The sequence below is a fragment of the Hevea brasiliensis genome, chromosome 8 (genome assembly GCF_030052815.1).
Source record: "Hevea brasiliensis isolate MT/VB/25A 57/8 chromosome 8, ASM3005281v1, whole genome shotgun sequence".
Lineage (NCBI taxonomy): Eukaryota > Viridiplantae > Streptophyta > Magnoliopsida > Malpighiales > Euphorbiaceae > Hevea > Hevea brasiliensis.
The window spans coordinates 3,375,842-3,395,162 of record NC_079500.1 but is presented as its reverse complement, the minus strand read 5'-3'; the positions used below and the strand labels follow the sequence as shown (position 1 = coordinate 3,395,162).

The window sequence follows — 19,321 nt, the reverse complement described above, 5'->3', positions numbered from 1 at the left end:
ACTTGGTTTTCTCCTTTCGGTGCTTCAACCAATGATTAAGAACATAACTTAATGGGGCCATTCATTAAGCATGTGAATAAGCACACAAGAAATGGATTAAACCTCATAAATTCATTAAATTGGGACTAACCCAGTTCAAATCAACAAAAATAACTAAAATATTACATCCCTTACTCCAGAATCAAATTAAACTACTCACTATCCATAATGCTTACAAGATATTATGAGTTTAAATGGAAATAAAGCTTCAATCTAAGCTAAGAAACAAGAAACTAAACAATAGAAATGTAGGAAAAATATAAGGAAAGAAAGAAATCTGCAAATCTTGGTTGAAAATGGTGTGGAAGGTGAAAGTGACTCTTCAAATTCTGCCTCTCCTCTCCCTTTCCTTTTCTGCTCCTTGTCCACCCCTTCTAAAATGGGAAATGAGACTATTTATAGCATTTTTCTGACATGGAGCCCTAAAATGGTGTGTCCTAGGAGGAATTATCTGAGGGAATCTTCTGCCAGCTCATTAATGAAACCTTTATGGGACTGCATAAGTGGACTGCATAAGTTATGCAGTCCCTTATGCGATTCAGCTGGTTACGTTCACTTATGCGAAACTGCATGACTTGGTGCATAGATTATGCACAATTCCGTGAGAGTGCATAAGGGAGGCGTGAATGTGCATAAGCTATGCAGTCTCCTTATGCACATTTCGGCAGGTATTGGAACAGTGATTTTTCTCCTTATGCAGATCTGCATAGCTTATGCGGCAAGTTATGCACAATTTGGTCAATGCATATTTCAGCTTGAAAACTTGTTTTTGACATCTTTGGCTGTAGAAGTCACTCCTCAATGGCAAAATTTCTCTTCAGTCCTTCAAAAACACCATTTTTCCTACAAAACAAAGTAAAAATTACAAATTAATCCAAAATCGACAATTATGAAAAACTAACTAAATAACTAATGAAATTAGTTAAAAATAACTAATAATAAAATAAAATGGCTATGAAATTAGACCTAAATGACTATGCAAAATGTATGCATCTAACAACAATGGTCGTAGAGGGAGCAAGTATCTTCATTAAGATTTATTGATTATCTATCTTAAAAAAAAATAATAATAATAATAAAAATCATTCCAGGGATGGTAATTAAACAAAATAGCCACCATGGAAGTGGACAAAATAGCCATAAACGCCTTGAAAACCACCATAAAGGTGGGGAAGAAACCTACAAAAGTTGGAGGAAGAAACTTTAAAAAAGTGGAAAAGCGGTATCTATAAATTATTGAGACATCCAACAAAAGAGAAAAGAAGATAAATAAGTAAAAGGAGAAATTAAATATGGAAATAATTATGGAAATAATCTGATAGAAAGAGATTATTATCATTATTATTACTAGAAATTATTATTGCTCACATAAATGTTGACAGAGTGTAAGGAATACTAAATTCTTATACATCCAATTTACCTAATAATCTCCCCAATAAAGAAAACCAAAGTGTTTTTTCACACCTCATTTTATTCTAAATTCAAAATGAAAACCTCCCATAAGATGACTACAAAAATATATGGCCATCAAACAAACACACAAGGCCAAACCCCAATATAGCAACACGTCTAATATGTTAGGATGCCGGAGATAGTTTGATAACTGGCGGCCAACGACGTCAGCTTTATGGAGGATCCATCTGTATGAAGGTTCCAAGCACGATGGAGAAACCCAAGATCCACTCTGAGCTTTTTTGTTACCTTCTGTGACATTTTGTGCTTCTCCTTGGAAATTTCTTGCCTGAGAATTTCCCTCTTCTGGGTTCTCCAGATGGGATTCTTGGCTGCTTTCTCCTTGCTGAGGAGCCCAAGAGGGTCTCAAGGCATTCCCGTTCTGTTGGTTTATACATTGTGGGTGCCAACATTGTGAGTTGCCGCATTGAAAGTTCACCCACTGAGGATTCACCCAATAATAAGGGTTCATCAAATAGGGGTTACCACATATAGGGCTCACCAAGGAAGGATTTCCCCAGAAATAGGGGTTCACACAAAAAGAGCTGCAGGATTGAGGCCTTATGGTGGAACCTTGCATGTTCCAGGTGCATTGGGGTATGCTGCTAAGTTGGAGGTTTGGTCCACCATTTCCATCTTGGACATTACCTCCTTCAATCCCCACTTGTGGGAAATTGCCTCCCTGGTAATTTTCTCCTTGATTGTTTCCTCCATGAATATAATTCCCTGTTTGGAAGTTCTCAACTTCAGTGTTTCCACCGTGGATGGTTTCCCCTGGTTGCCGAATTTCCTGCTGAGGGTTCACCCATTGGGTTCCTTGGGTGTGCCCTTCAGCCATTTCTGTGTCAAGTGACCAAAAATTGGCAACTTTTCTTTAATTCTTTTTCCTTTGCTAACAAGAGAATTTGCATCATTATATAGGGGAAGCAAAATGAAGCTGACACTATTGGGGATTGCATTAGCGTCATGTGCTTCCTTAAAATTATTTATGTAGACCAAGACTTCGCTGCAGTGGTGGGAAGAACTGCATATAAAATAACAAGTATGAGGAAGACTTTTGCAGGCGATGACAAATTTCATCCTTTAAATAATACTAATAATGCAATTTGCACTCGGACAGTAAAATCAATTTTGAATTTTTACTTCTCTAATCTTCTTATTATAAATAAATAAATAAATAATAGATAAATAAATCAATCGATGAAATGAACAAATTATTTCTATATCGATTTATATATTGTTCCATCCAATAATTATTAAAATTAACTTTATTTCGTAGATGGGGATTTGGCTGCTATTATCTGACCCAACAAGCAATAAATATATGGTGTTCACATGCATAAAATGGCACTGTCAAGACGTAGATACAGAAAATTTTCATCAGCAACTAATAATAATACATCAATAAAATAAATATTTATATTATAAATTTTAATTATTATAATTATATATTTAATAATAAAATACATAAAATATAGGGCTTTTGGCTACAAAAATTTAATTGATGTGGCATTTTTAATTCTAAGCATGTAGGTCCCACATGACACATCATAAATAATTGAAAAAAAAAAATCCTCTCTTCTCTTTCTCTCTTTCCACTCTCTTTCTTTCTTCTTTCTCCTTCCAAAAACATGAAATTCTTAATATTTGGAAGTAATAGTCTTTGTCAATTGCAGATCAGAACCTTGCAACTTCCTCCTTTGTCTTCTACAAACAACTGATGAGGCTTTCTCATCTCTTAAGTTCAGTTTGTAGGGAGCACTAACTAATTAGATAGTCTCCATTCAACAAAAGCTTTTTTTCCCTTTTAGATGATCTACCATTGAAAATAACTAAATCAATGAACCAAATAAACGACATCTTTTTACCATTCAACACTCCATGGCTTCTAAAATCATTTTGATTCATTTAGTGTGAAATGCAGCAAAGATAAAGATCACTTCCAACTTATTAACAACCAAGTTTAGTAAACGAATTCACATCCAACAAAATCTAATGTACAATCAAGTAGAGATAAAGAACCTGGAATGCATAAGAGCAGATCAAAATAGCAATACTTTTCACTAAAAAATTAGCCAATTAAGAATACAAAATCAGCAACAACTCAAAAGTGTGGGAAACACTATTAATACTATATGAAAATTAAACAAACAATGCCAATCAAACTAGAATCACATAGGGACACATTTGGCACCATTTCTTTTACCCAAAATTTTTTGCACATCTCATTCTCTAATTTGCATTTTCCCAACCCAACATTCAACGTCCATCCATTTAGAGCAATAAGAATTTGAATGCGAAATCAAGAACCCAGATCTAGAAAATCCAAAAACATATCAACAAAGCGAAGGAGGGAAGTGGGCAAATGATAGAATTACCTGGGGTTCTGAAAAAGTTAACCTTGTTGGCACAGAGAGGAGCATGGTCACCCTCCTAGTAGCGGTGATCGGAGGTGTCCAATCTGATGTGGGTTACAGAAGAGGCGACTAGAAGCCTGAGGAGGAAGAGGAGGAGAGTGGTAAAGGGATTGTCCGTGTTTCTTAGTTTTGCTTCTCTCCTCTTCATTCTTCAGGAAGTAAGAACAAAGGGATCTAATAAGAGAAGAGCACCATTACAATGCCAAGAATTTCATATTTCTGGAAAGAGGAGAAGAGAGTGGAAAGACAGAGAGAAGAATTTTTTTTTCTTTTAATTTTAATTGTTTATGACGTGTCACGTAAAATTCATATATTTAAAATAAAAACGTCAAAAGTAAAAAAAGTTTAAATTTTTGGCACTAAAAGCCCTAAAATATATAAATAACACAAAATATTAAAGTGTAAAAATTTCATTATCAAATCAAAATTATAATAAATTTTATACAATAAATTTAAATATTAAATAATTATCATTTTAATTATTATATAATTTCAAAATATAAATTTATTATTTAAAAAAATAAAATCTAATAGCATCAAAATATTATATCAAATACTTATATGTAAATTTAAAAGTAAAATGTAAACATAAACTCCAAAAAGTCAGACAAGATAGTATAATAGTATAAAATTAAAAAACAAAAAACCTTTTACCTAAATTAAAGAAATATAAAAAAATTAAATATTAATAAAATAATTAAACAATAATATAATAATAAATATAAGACAAAAATAAATATATATCTAAATTGATCGGTCTATAATTTATTTCATAATTAAGACCGCTATTTTTATATATTGTGCAAGTAAAAGTAAGGTAAAATTTTTTTAATATGAATGGTATAAAGGAAAAAAAAGCTAAATAAGAGATAATTCAAAGGAATATATACAAGAAATAGAGCAAAAATCTCAATTGAGAGATTCCATTTAATTTAGGATGGAATAATAAAGAATTATAGATTGATTTATATTTGATTTTCAAATAATAATTATTAATAAAATTTTAATTTGTAAATTTAAAAAATTTAACAATTAAATAATTTTAATGTTTCTAATTTTTTAAAAACTGTTTTCTTCTTTCTTTTTTTTTTTTAATATTCTTCTAAGATAAAAGTTGCAGAGATAAGAATGTTAAAATGGATAAGTAGCCATATTAGACTAGATAAAGTCCGTAACGAGAGTATTAGAAAAAAAGGTAGGAGTGGTGCCAATTGAAGATAAGTCGAGAGAAGGGAGATTGAGGTGGTTTGATCATGTGAAGCATAAACATACGGAGACTCCAGTTAGACAAGTAGAGCACGTTAGGTTAGAGGATAAAAAGAAAAAAATGGGTATACCTAAATTGACTTGGAGGAGAATAGTACAACATCACCTATAAGCATTACACATTTCTGAGGATTTAACCCAAAATCGTTTAGAGTGGAGAAAGCGAACCAACCCTAAATTTTTGAGATAAAGACTTAGTTGAGTTGAGTTGAGTTGAGTATTTGTAAATATGACTATATCATTTAAATTTTCTTTTTTACCTCTATAATAACTAATTTTATCAAATTTGTCAAAATAAATCTTCCTTCACCTCTTTGATAACCACCAAAAATATATTTTATTTTTAATTACACAAAATTGGATTTTATTTTAATTTTTGTTTTGATCTATCATCAGTTTGGTGTTATCATTGAAATTAAGCTTTTAAATTGAACATAACTTAAAAAAGTGTGAAAGCTATAATTTTTCTGTCATCAGAGCAAGCAGAGCAGAGCCACATTGGGCCTAAGGGGGCCATGCGCCCCAAGCCCCAGTAGCTTCATTTTTTTTTTTTTAATCTTCAAAAGTTTTATTTTTAAATTTTATTATTTAAGAATAATTTATTAACAAATAAATATTAAAAATTATATTAATTTATTTAATATTATAAACAATTAATTATAATTTAACGTAATTTATTAAAATTATTGTACTATTATAATATTTCTTTTCTATTATTAGCTTATATTAATCACATAATTTATTATTATATTTTTAAGATGTGTGTAATATTCTTACTTTTCATATAGAATTATTAAACATCCATTTCAATTTGGCATGGGATGTTGTACCCTGCAATGAAAGCATATTACTCGCTTGGAATAAGACTGCATTAAATAATTACAGTAATTTAAATTTAAATATATTAAATTTATATAGAGAAATAAGTTTGTAAATTTAAAATAAAAAATAAAAAATAAATTTGAACTAAAAAGAAAAAAAAAATCTCTTTTACTAGTAAGATTTAATTTATTTTTACTAGAGTATTTTTTAGAATTGTAAAATTTTAATTTAAAATCTTTTTTAATAATTTTGAGTTTAGATGTTTGACATTGATATGTTAAAGTCAAAATTGTTTTTAAAATAAATAAATAAATAAATACTATTGAAAAAAGAGTTTAAAAAATTATTTTATTATTTTAATATTATAATAATTAAAATTTATTAAATTTAATTTTAAATTATTTTTTAATATTTTTCTATTAATATATTTAAAAAATATTTTTTCAAACAATAGTTTGAACCACAACACTGACAAATCCTTCCATAATTCAAACAGTTCCAACTCCAAGCATATATCAACGGCTCAAAAATAAATTTTTCAATACAACCGTTGGACAATGAATAAATTTTAACCTTAATTAATGGACCCGCTATAATGATAGATTCTGACTTCGTTGCCTACTTCCAAATCGATCTCATTCAAGAGCTCTTCGCTAATGCTAAAGAAGATTATGGTCATCCAGAAGATCAAATCGCAGATATCCTTCCAGGGTTGTCTCCAATACCCTTTAAGGATTTACCCCATGAGATAATCCTGAAAAATCAGAGTAATCCAGATCCAGTGGTGCCACTTTTATCATCCAGGGTGAAAAAGCTACCACAAGCATCGGCTGTTCTGTTGAACTCTTATGAAGAACTAAATCCAACTCTCCTGACAACTTATCTCAAGTCCAATCTTCAGAATGTTCTCTACGTCGGTTCTTTAACCCAATCACCACCAGCATTTGGTGCAGATGCCACAGGTTGTTGCCATGGCTGGATGAACAAAAAGTTGCACCTGTTGCATATGTGAGCGTCGGAACAGTTGCAGAACTGGATTCTGAGGAATTAAAGGAATTGGCTGAAGCACTTGAAGTTAGTGAAGTTCCTTTTCTTTGTTCTCTCAAAGACCACCTGAAGGATTATCTCCCAGATGGATTTGCTGAGAGAACTAGAGAGCATGGAAAGGTAGTTCCATAGTGTTATGGGGTTAGAAGTTTAGGAAGTAAATTGTAATTTTCAGGGACTAAAAGTGATATTTTGTATTTAATTTCATTTATGTAATATTAGGGGTGTGATGGCTCAAGCATAGTGATATCTCCTCCTGTCACACCTTATTATGTTCCTAATGCTCTTTAGGGAGAGCGACTAGTTGACTATCGTGGAGTGACCGGTATAGCTAGCCACTGGCATGGTGAGTTCTTATTCCTCTACTCCTTGTAGGTTCTCCCCTGCCTACAAGTGATGTAAGGACAACCAACTTAATTGTATCGATTGTAACTAATGAATGAAAGAAGTAGCTTGTTCTTGATATATTGGTGTCTTATTCTTTATTATGCTTGAGATGCTTGTTCATATGCGATGTTTATGATATTTTTCCCGATTGGCTTGCCAAGCCATGCTAATATATGCATCTTATTGAACAGATTCTCTTGGTTGACTTATCTTGAAAGAGTTCAAGCCAAGTGCCGCACAGTCCCAAGTGAGGGCTAAAACCTGGGCCTGTGACAGTTGGTATCAGAGCAACCATCGATCCATGAATGGTGGAGAGCATGAAGGAATCTACTGTGCATGTATTACCACCCTAGAGAAAAGGATCAAAGTGATTTCACTAAAGGCAATGGATGTTTCGCTGATTGTCACGCTATGTGCTCTAAAAAGGAGTAGGTAGGGTGACTGAGTTCCTCCCATTGATTGTCACGCCAAGCGCTCTGAGAGAAGTAGGCAGGGTGACTGAGTTACACATTGGTTGAGAATGCGGGGTGCTGCACGCTCCTTTAGTTGCATGTTTTGGAAAGAGGGTAATGATCCCAAGTGGGATGCTGCACACTCCATCTGCTGCATCTTTGGAGAGAGGGTAATGACCCCATGACAATTTTGAGGGGGCTGGCAATAGAGCTTGAGTTAGTCCACCTCGCTCTTTGAGCAATGAGAAAAGCAAATTGAGGTGTTGAAAGAGAAAATTGAATATCATTGGCTGTGGTAGCCTAGTTATATCGAGTGAGGGTGAGCCAATCGAGCTTGAGGCCTCCCAAAATCCCATGCTTACATGAAATATCTTCTGGCTATGGTAGCCATGCTTTCTAAGGGTGAGGGTGAGCCAATAGAGCTTGAGGCTATCCAAAATCCCATTTCTTTTGCAGGAAAGGATTAATTGGTTGACTTAGAGAACATATGCAAGAGTTTGAAGCAGTGGCCTATCATGTAAAAAGGTACTGTGGAAAATTTAAAATCTATTACCACTTCTCACAATTCTCTTATAGGGACTGCGGTCAAGGAGACCAAGAACACAATTTTGAGGTGAACTACTGGTAAGAACTACCAGTAATCCTAATGTGAGGAAATTTTAAAACCAAAGGCTTTAGTGGTACTTGCAATGCAAGAGAGGTAAAATAACTTTTTATATGACATGAAATTATATTCCAATGCTATTCAAAATGATTTTCATGAAGACAGGTTAAAAAGATAGTGCCAATGTATTTGGCTAAAGGAGGACAAATTGTAGTGGCGTGATAAAGTGGAAGGACTAATAGTAGAACTGGATGCACCATCTTTACCTTATGCAGGTAGCATATAACACACAATGCAAGTTAAATGAGATACAACAGATAGATCCAATCCAGGAATATGTGAGGACCTTTGTGACTCTTATGGTAAGATAGCAAGAGTATGGTAAAATAGACATGCTATCCAATTTTCTAATAGATGTGAAATTTTGGCAAAGAACGAGTTAATGAGATGTAAGTGAAGGAGCTAAATAAGAACTCGATCATGATAGAAAAGTCGAGACAACTACCCTAGAAAAATGGCAAGGCTTTGAGTGGGGGGAGTAATCCAAAACAATTCCATTCTCAGAGAAATAAGGGGAGACAAGCTAACCAACCGGGGAAGAGAGCACTATTGTGCAAGATTGTAGGGTAATCAATACTAGAGATCAAACAACTTAACAGTAGCTGAGCTTAGAATATCAAAAGTGTTTCTCTTTGTGTTGGAGTACATTGCGTCTTATAATGTTCTTACAAAGGTGTTTAAATGCCTTAAAAGGCCATCCAAGAAGAGGACAAGGGTCCCAAAAGAGAGAACAAAGGAAGAAGATAGTGCTCCATTAATGGTAGATACCATCTGCTCCTTAGAGCCTTGGAGAAGCAAAAGCTGAAATCAACTACTGAACAAAGGTCGATGCATGTTGGTATGTGTATCAATGAGAAAGCAACCAAAGTTTTAATGGGCATGAGAGCCATTGATAAGTTAGTGGTAAAAGTGACAGCAGCATGACTCAAATTTGTCCTTACTTGACAGGAGACCAACCTTGTGCAATGCTTACAAGTTGTATTGCCACCTGCGAAAGGAAGGTGATATTAATTCTCTGATTCGGGGAAGGTGTTAAGCAAGCTTAAGGAAACTAATATGTGTGGGAAGAATGAACCCAAAACCACATGTGTAACATGGTATAAGTATCTTTAAAATTCTTATTGTACCTTTTTAACTAACAAATGTTTTGGATATCTTTGTACTTCAACGAACCAGGTATTTTGCGATTATCCCGACAAGTTGTGGTGGTCCACCTTGATGATACCATGGCATATACGTACACTCTAGAGTAATATCTTTACTTAGCTGTGATAAGGTGTAAGAGAATAAGCTCTTTTACAAGAGAGAGAAAGGCATCTCAAAGCAACCCAAAGTCAAGTTCTTTAGGCATTTGTTTAACCAAGGCAAGATTCCTCAAGCATACCACTTCATAAAGAAGTAAGAAGCAAGATGCAGATATTGTCAACCCCATTTAGAGAAAGCATACAAACTTATGAAGAAGTAGACATATGAAAACCAAGGGCCATAAGCATTCAGAGTTAGGCATCTAGTACTGTGGAAGCGGTTACCAGATAACCAATTTCTTTATAACCAAGATAAGAGACTAATTCCCGAGGATGAAGAGCCAACATCAATTGTTAGAGTTATAAAAAATGAATGAAGATTCAACTACCTTCCCTTGTCACTACTTTAAAGCAGATGAGGTAGATCCTAGCTGTAGTAAACCTAATAGATCAGCTCTCATCTCCACACCACCAGTCAACCAAGGAGTAAGAAGAGTTCCTGACAGAGCGACCTATCAAAACAACCAAGCATCATCGAATAGAGGGGTTCGATTGTAAAAAGAAACTAGCTGGGAGAAGGAAACAGACCTTTAACCATAAAAGCAGAAGAGTGAAGAGTTGTTGCAGGCTCAACCCCCACTGTAAATATGCACTGTACTCTTTTTCCTTCACCAAGATTTTTTCCCATTGGTTTTTACTTGGTAAAGGTTTTTTAATGAGGCAGTATTCCATCATGTATTCTACAACAACCACAAGTACAATGCATGAAAGGGTTAGCACAAGCTCAGTAGACGAAGACGTCGACCATTTGAGTGGGGGAGAATATTATGGGGCTAGAAGTTTAGGAAGTAAATTGTAATTTTCAGGGACTAAATATTTTGTATTTAATTTCATTTATATAATATTAGGGGTGTGATGGCTCAAGCATAGTGATGTCTTCTCCTGCCACACCCCATTATGTTCCTAACGCTCTTTAGGGGGGAGTAACTAGTTGACTACCGTGGAGCGACCGGTATAGCTAGCCACTGGCATAGTCAATTAAGTTAAATTTCATGCATTTTGCATAGTCAATTAAGTTAAATTTCATGGCCATTTCATTCACTTGTTAGTCATTTTTAGCCAATTTTATTAATTATTTAGATAGTTTTCCATAATTATCAAATTTTGGGTTAATTTGTAATTTTGCTTTATTTTGTAGGAAAAATGGTGTTTTTGAGGGACTAGAAAAAAATTATGCCAATGAGCAGCGATTCCTATAGCCAAAGATATTAAAAACAAAGTTTGAAAGTTGAAAAATGCAAGGTGGCCTAAATGTGCATAACCTACTGCATAAGTTGTGCAGTTCTACACAGGAAGAAGAAGCAAACTCTTAAACCTGCCGAAATCTACATAACTACTCTGCATGACTTATGCAAGTTCAAGTCCTGCTTATGCAGCTTCATGGAAAACTGCATAACTTTCGCAGTCTCGCACTCTGCTTATGCAGCTTCACGCAAAGAGCCTAAAACCTACTGAAAATTGCATAAAGGCCTGCATAACTTATGCAGTTTCATAGAAGACTCCAAAGCTTGAAGAAATTGCACAACCAACCTGCATAGCTTATGCAACATCAAGGGAAACAACTGGAACCACCAATTTTGCATGGAATCTGCATAAGAAACTTGCAGAACCTGTGCAACTCTTCATAATGAGCTGGCAGAAGATTTTTCTCATGTGAACTTCACCTCAAATACACCATTTTAGGGCTACTTGTCAGAAAAATATAAATATGTCCTTATCTCATTTCAGAAAGGAGATGAAAAAGAGGGAAGAAAAGAGCAGCAGCAGGAGAAGAGTCAGAAAAACAGAGCAAAAACGTCACCTCTATTTCTGAATCAGATTTGGAGTTTTCTTCCTTTTTTCCCTATTTCCTACCTTTTTTGTATTGGGTTTCTTAGTTCTTAGCATTGATTCAAGTTTTATTTCCTTATTTACTCAGAATTTCTTATAAATATTATGGATAGTGAACAGTTTTTATTAGATTCTGAAATTGTGATGTAATATTTGAGATATTTTGTGAATTTTGATTGGGTAATCTATATTTTGTGGTTTTAATGAAGTTTTATCCATTTTTTGTGTAACACCCCTGATTTTTTATATATTATTATTGGGCTTCGTGTAGGTATCCTCAATTCGCGGAAATTCGACAGTTGTCCGGATCTGTGAATTTCCGGCCAGACAGATCAGCTAACGGAAAAGTCTCCGAATTGGATCGAGGTCTTGGCTACCCCACCATTGTCAGGCATCCCGAGCACGTTCCCGAAGTCGGAATCGGCAAAGGTAAACCTGAACCTTGCTTTTTCGTAATTTTCTAGTGCTTAAATAGGATTAAAAATCCATAAAATATTCGTGGTAGCTTATAAAATTACGATTCTTTTTGCAATAGCCTAGTAATATTGCTAAGGACCGCGGGGCAAAATTTTAGAATTTTTAGAGCTTATTTGGGCAGTTTTTGCAAAAATGATCAATTATAAGGACTAAATTGTAAATTTACATATTGTGATTGAGGACTGTTTGGATGGGCCCAGGAGGGGCTGTATGATATGATTGAGTTGTGGATATATGGATTGTGGATATAGAAGTGTGTTTTGAGCTCTTTTGCAGGTTGGGTAGGTCCTAGGTATAGGGGAGACTCTGCCGGATTTTCGGTACGACTTAGAACGTATTTGGTCTTTTTCCTTGTTTGTATATAGACAAATTTATTAAATGATTGTATTGTAAATGTCAGTGAGCGGATGCCTTCTTCCTCTCGCCTACCGCCACAAAGTGACCGTTGTCCGGTTGTGAGTAAAATATTAATTTTAATTATAATTTCGATATTATTATATGTTCAAGATGCCCATGCATCACTTATATGCATATATTTATGTAGTTAAACTCTAGGCACGATTTATGTTGCATTCATAATCATAATGTGCCATGATTGTTGTTGTGCTAATTTGGAGCAGTGTGCGTGCGTTGGCGTGCGTGTGATGTGGTGTGTACTATGGATAGGACGGGGTAGTCACGTCTTGAGTTCTTCGCTGGGACCCGTTCCTTCGAGGGGTATTCACGGATTGCGTTATTAGTTGGGACCCTCGATTTGGTTTATTAAGCGTAAGTCCGCTTGAGTTCTTGGCACCGAGTTGGATCTAAGAGAGTCGTATAGGGGATCGGCTCCCAATATATTATGATTGATGCTACGAGTGCGTGAGTGCTCCAAATTACCTTTTGATGCTATGATGTGAATATGATGTTGATGTTGCATTTCACGCTACAGGTGCATTAGTTACTGAGATAGTTATAGAGATTATGGTTAAAATTGATATTTTACTCTCGAGTCGAACGCTCACTCTGTTCAAAAATTTTTACAGCCACGGAGGATATTTTTTGAGGTTAACTCGCTTTCTCCCTCGCAGTCGATTACTCTGCTTGTATAAACTTGTTAAATCTTAGAATTTCCGCATGTGTTAGAAATGTTTATTTGATTTGGGTCTAAACTAAATTATTATTTTTGGACACAGAACTTAAATGTGCTATGCATGTTTGATGGATTGGATGAGGAGCTCCCATTTATTTTATGTTGATGAGTATGTGGAGGGTGGTGAGCTCCCAATTGACTATATATTGTGTTTACAGTGTCGGGTGAGTCGAAAACTCCCGTTGGAAAGTCCATTTTATGGCGGACTCTGTCCGTTTGTTTTCTTGAATTTGGGCCCAATGGGCCTTAGAATTGGGTAAATGAGCAGTTAAGGCTTACTACGGGCCTCGGGGCTTTAGGTGGCCTGTGTCCTAGTCTTGGGTCCGCCCATAGGTTGGGTCGTGACAAATGTGGTATCAGAGCTTAGGCTCCAGATTCATAGGGAAAAATCATCTAAGTGTTGGGAAGAGTCTACTACGAGTCACATGCGGAGTATAGGATTCTGTTTCGTCTTTTCCTGTAATTCTTTGTTTCTAGATTCTACGTTATACCTCGGGAAATATAAGATTACCTCAGTTAGTGTCTTGATTTTCGTGGAGTACATAGAAATGTGAAATAGAGTTAGTAGACGTGTGAGGTCTATCATGAGGATACGTACTCCAAGAAATGTTATATTTTTGTCAGTATGGGTTTAAATGGTGTGCCCATTTCGTGTAAGGCACGAGTACATAAAAGTGAGTCTTAAAAGTACAGTTGCCCTAGATAAGGATGAGGATACCACTACTGGCAGTCATCAGTAGATGACCCAGTCAGAATAAGTTTGTGATAATAGAAGATTCATGAGAGATAAGAAATTAGGAGACCTAGTCTGTCAGGACGTATCGTAGTAACTATACAATGTTCTCGATGTCTGCTCTGTAAGCTGCAGACTGATGCAGGCATGAGATTATTGTGTAGAGCTGCGTGCATCCCCATGGTGCTCCATAATGAGGGTGTTTGAGATGGCTTCTGTTTTGGTACAGTTATGCCAGAACAGAGTTCTGTATTTGCAGAGGAGTTGGGAACTCTGCTAAGAGTCTAGAGTTAGAATATTGAAAGGTCACGGTTGGGTGATAACTAGAGTCATGACTCGATTACTGACATGAGCTAGAGTTACATCAAGAGTTGCCATCGGACTGGAGGTTTCGGACTAGTTGCAAAGTAAAGGTGACACTTATAGAGTGAGAATAGTATACCTTGTGTGTATCAGTATGGAATAAAGTACAACTCTACTACCTAGAGAAGGTCGAAACTATGAATTGGTGATTTATAGAGCTATGATATGATAAAAGAGTCATTAACTTGACATGGTTCTGGCAAGGTGGTAGATGTAGTACCTTTGTTGCAGCAAGTTAGGATATAGTCCTATCTTTTCAGAATGGATCGAAGGTTATTACTGATAATGATGACTTATGGAATAGTGTCCCAGATGGGACTGTAGAGTGTGGTAGAGAGTAGTTGGCTCGGGTATCCTGGAGAGGATGCAAGTTCTATTATAGGAATCATATATAATCAGATCACGATAGATGTAAATCCTTTGAATTGGATGACGGGTTTGGGTGCCCGGAACCTTAAGTTTTGGCTAATTGAGTAAACATGGATAATAATAATAATAACAAATAAATAAAATTACTGCAGAATCAGTTCTCGAGGTGGTAAGGGTATTATGTAAGCTAAAGGATAAGAATAGAGATCATACAATAAAAGTATGACTGTAATTTGCTGAGTTCCTTTCTAATTTCAAATTATTCAAAACAATAGTATAATCTAATTATAATAGTGTTAAGAGTAATAAATTAGCGAAGATAAATCACAGAAGGCCAATGGATAAAGAAAGGGCAGAATGAAAGTTTGGACAATTGATTGCAGATGCAATATAATCTAAATACTAGTGGAAGTACTAGCTAGAGTGGTCAAAGGACCAAATCTGAGTAGCACAGACATATGATAACGCGATAGAGACTCTGAAAGATATAGTTAGCAAGTACAGCTATTATGTTAGGAAGAAGAATGGAACCAGGGATAGAATAGTCAAGTTCTATTTTGGGTAAGACAAAGGAAATAAATGAAAGGACAACCTAAAGAGCGCATAATAAAAGGAACAAAGTTAAGATATAGGATAGGCTAAGCGTTATTCTTGGCAAGGAGAATGACAAGGATGGAAAACCCAAAATGGGACCACATTAGTGAGAAAAGTGATGGAGGTATGGAATACAATAATAATGAGTAAATGTTAGAAGGTGTGCGATGGTATTGCGGACTACCTAAATAGGTAGAGAAAGAGAAGTTAGTAAGCGATAAGTTGAATAAAAGTACGTCTAATTGATCAAATAGGTATGATTAGATGAAAAGAATCATAGATAATGAAACATAGTTATTAGGTTAGACTTTTGAGATAGTGAGAATGTAGTTAGAGGTTATTTATGAATGACATGCAAACATTTTTAGAGTGATCAACAGAATCACTTTGTAGTGAAGCAATAACTACAGGAAAAAAGTATGGGTATAAAGAAAAGTGACAATTCTTGATTGTTATAAATAAATAGAAAGTTCAAGGATCAAATTAATGACCCTAGATAAGGGTGGAATTAGTGTTGGAAGAATTTATTAGTGAGAGAAATCTTTCAGGAATCAACAAAAGTTAAGGGCACAATAAAAACGATGATAGATATGAATCATAGGTCGAGTATAAGTAAAGTTAATAAATTATAAAATATTATGTCAAGAAGGAAAATGGTACGGTAAAGGGTTCATGTAGATGATACCTTATAAGTAGAGCATAATTGTGCTAGGAGATGATGAAATTTGGAGAGAAAGACCAAGAAACTTAGGTGAAACGTTATAATATGACAATCGGGTGTAGTTGAATATAAGAGGATATTTTCTTTCTTTTCAAGTTTAGCTTGTGCTTTTGGTTCTAGAAGGTTATATAAGGACAGAACTGAGTCAAGGAGACCTAGTTATTGAGAGTTTAGTAGGCACAAATTCATACATAATTTCCTGATATGAGAATGACAGTAAGTGCATACCTAGTATTAAGTATGAAAGGACGAACAGAGTAATGACAGGAGTTAAATTGAGTTAGCTACTAAGGCTTGCGACTGTTTTAAACTATGAGCTAGATGAAGTACTATTTATGGATGAGTTTCAATAGATGAAATTGTTCTTTGATGGGTAATTTGAGGTTGAAGTTTAGAAAGCTATGGGCGATATATGATTATATTAAGGAGAATGAACACGTGAAGTATCTTGTTTGGAATTAAGGCATGACACATATTTCCTACAGCCGTGTTAGTTCAGATGGAACTTATAGTTTATGGGGCTCATATTCATCCAAGATGAGCAATTTCCTACTAAGGCTGGTGGGGAATGATAATGTTCTGATAGTTAAGTTGGGAAAGGGGTTACAAAAACGAATTTTCTATGGTTAATTATAAGTGTTACAAAAGGTGAAGAATATGCTGGCAGGAGTAAGCCGTAAGGTTAGAATTTTCGAAGTAATGGAACTAGTAATCAAGATAAGACTAAGAAATAAAAAGAAAGTTAAAGTTGATGATGTGATAGACGTCTTTTAAGGAAAAGGTGTAAGGATGAGATATGACTAAAATTAAGGAATAAGTACAGCAGGTTGAAAAAAATACCAACAATACCAAAAATAGGAAAAGGGAAGTGGATAAGATGCAAAGGACAGGAAGAGAGCTCGATAGAGTCAGTTATAATGATGAGGATAAGGAGTGTCTAACCACTGCCCCTGTGTTAACACTACCTATGAGCGGTGAAGGATACACCGTGTTCTGTGACGCCTCCAGAGTTGGCCTAGGGTGTGTTTTGATGCAGAATGGAAAGGTAGTGGCTTATGCTTCAAGGCAGCTGAAGAGGCATGAGCAGAACTACCCCACCCATGATTTGGAAATGGCGGCTGTAGTCTTTGCACTAAAAATCTGGAGACACTACCTGTATGGTGAAGTGTGCGAGATATACACCGACCACAAGAGTTTGAAGTACATCTTCCAACAGAGGGATTTAAATTTGAGACAGAGGAGATGGATGGAGCTTCTGAAAGACTATGATTGCACCATCCAGTACCACCAATGGAAGTCCAATGTTGTAGCAGATGCTTTGAGCGAGAAAATCTTACGGTAGTTTGGCGCACATTTCAGTGAAAGAGAACACAGATTCAGGAGGTACATGAGTTGATGGATCAAGGTTTAATCCTAGATCTTTCAGATGAGGGGGTATTGTTGGCTCACTTTTCAGTGAGGCCAGACTTGAGGGACAGAGTTAGAGTTTCCCAGCACAGAGACCAACAATTGATGAAGATCGTAGAAAAAGTACAGCAAGGTGAAGGTGGTGAGTTTGGATTTGCCAATGATGGCGCCCTAGTGCAAGGTTCTAGAATATGTGTGCCCGATGTGGACAATCTCAGGAATGAAATCATGCAAGAGGCACACTACACACTGTACAGTATCCACCCAGGTTCCACCAAGATGTACCATGATGTGAAAGATAGCTATTGGTGGAATGGCATGAAGAAAGACATAGCAAACTTTGTGTCCAAGTGCTTGACTTGTCAGAAGGTGAAGTTTGAACACCAGAGACCGTCAGGGAAGCTGCAAGAGCTCCCTATCCCAGAATGGAAGTGGGAAATGATCACTATGGATTTTGTGACTGGGTTGCCTCGTACCACGCGAGGGTATGATTCGATATGGGTAATTGTGGACCGCTTGACCAAATCAGCTCACTTCTTACCTGTAAAGACTACATACTCTGTGGCACAGTATGCCCGGCTCTACATTCGAGAAATAGTCAGATTGCATGGAATTAGGCCCATAATATCCGATAGAGGGCCCCGATTCACTTCTCGGTTTTGGAGAAAGTTGCAGAGGCACTTGGCACACGCTGAACTTCAAGACGGCTTTCCACCCTCGCATGCACGGGCAGTCCGAAAGGACAATCCAAACACTGGAAGACATGCTTCGCATGAGTGTCTTGGATTTTGGAGGTCAATGGGATGAGCAGCTAGCTTTGGTGGAGTTTGCCTACAACAACAGTTATCACTCCAGCATAGGGATGGCACCCTATGAGGCATTATATGGAAGAAAGTGTAGGTCTCCTCTGTGTTGGACAGAAATGGGGGAAGCGAAAGTGCATGATGTAGACCTAGTGCAGTACACCTCAGAGGTAGTTCCTTTAATCAGGAGCAAACGACTTTCGATGAGGCGGAAGAGTTATGCGGACCCAGACGGAGGATGTGGAGTTTGCAGTGGGCGACTATGTATTCCTGAAGGTATCTCCAATGAAGGGAGTCATGAGATTTGGAAAGAAGGGCAAGTTGGCACCTCGGTATATCGGACCTTTTGAGGTTACTGATAGAGTTGGAGCAGTTGCCTACCGGTTGGAGCTACCACCCAACCTTTCTCACGTTCATCCCGTATTTCACATCTCCATGCTCAGGAAGTACATCCCAGATCCTCCCCATGTACTACGGCAGGATGTAATAGAGCTAAAAGAGAACTTGACCTTTGAGGAGCAACCTGTAGCCATAGTGGACTACCAAGTGAGACAGCTAAGATCAAAACAGATCCCTATGGTTAAGGTTTTGTGGAGGAGCCAGTCAGTGGAAGAGTGCACTGGAGTCGAGCGGGACATGCGTAGCAAGTACCCTTATCTGTTCAATGTGTAATCATGTACTTTATTCTGCCTTGTGTAAAATTCGAGGACGAATTTTCTGTAAGGGGGGAAGAATGTAACACCCCTGATTTTTTTATATATTATTATTGGGCTTCGTGTAGGTATCCTCAATTCGCGGAAATTCGACAGTTGTCGGATGCGTGAATTTCGGCGAATGCATCGACTAACGGAAAAGTCTCCGAATTGGATCGAGGTCTTGGCTACCCCACCATTGTCGAGCATCGAGCACGTTCGCGAAGTCGGAATCGGCAAAGGTAAACCTGAACCTTGCTTTTTCGTAATTTTCTAGTGCTTAAATAGGATTAAAAATCCATAAAATATTCGTGGTAGCTTAGAAAATTACGATTCTTTTTGCAATAGCC

General features: G+C 36.3%; 2 protein-coding genes across 2 annotated transcripts; one reads left to right on the top strand and one right to left on the bottom strand.

Moving 5' to 3' along the window:
• Window positions 1-1,419: 1,419 nt before the first annotated feature.
• LOC110639012 (uncharacterized) lies at window positions 1,420-4,174 on the bottom strand. The gene is made up of 2 exons (XM_021789766.2): window positions 3,870-4,174; window positions 1,420-2,515 (listed from the first exon to the last, which is right to left on the bottom strand). Exon 2 carries the CDS (start codon window positions 2,327-2,329, stop codon window positions 1,505-1,507), a length of 825 nt encoding a protein of 274 aa, XP_021645458.2. The 5' UTR covers window positions 2,330-2,515; window positions 3,870-4,174; the 3' UTR covers window positions 1,420-1,504.
• Window positions 4,175-6,591: 2,417 nt separating this feature from the next.
• On the top strand, window positions 6,592-7,334 carry LOC110639004 (anthocyanidin 3-O-glucosyltransferase 7-like). The gene is made up of 3 exons (XM_058151975.1): window positions 6,592-6,958; window positions 7,021-7,163; window positions 7,266-7,334. Exons 1-3 carry the CDS (start codon window positions 6,592-6,594, stop codon window positions 7,332-7,334), a joined length of 579 nt encoding a protein of 192 aa, XP_058007958.1.
• Window positions 7,335-19,321: the final 11,987 nt, after the last annotated feature.

Excerpts from the sequence above, each read along its gene's own strand:
- LOC110639012 (XM_021789766.2), bottom strand. The coding sequence starts at position 2,329 with ATGGCTGAAGGGCACACCCAAGGAACCCAATGGGTGAACCCTCAGCAG.
- LOC110639004 (XM_058151975.1), top strand. The coding sequence starts at position 6,592 with ATGATAGATTCTGACTTCGTTGCCTACTTCCAAATCGATCTCATTCAA. Across the intron at positions 6,959-7,020 it reads ATTTGGTGCAGATGCCACAG|TTGCAGAACTGGATTCTGAG; the intron begins GTTGTTGCCATG and ends GCGTCGGAACAG. Across the intron at positions 7,164-7,265 it reads GAACTAGAGAGCATGGAAAG|GGGTGTGATGGCTCAAGCAT; the intron begins GTAGTTCCATAG and ends ATGTAATATTAG.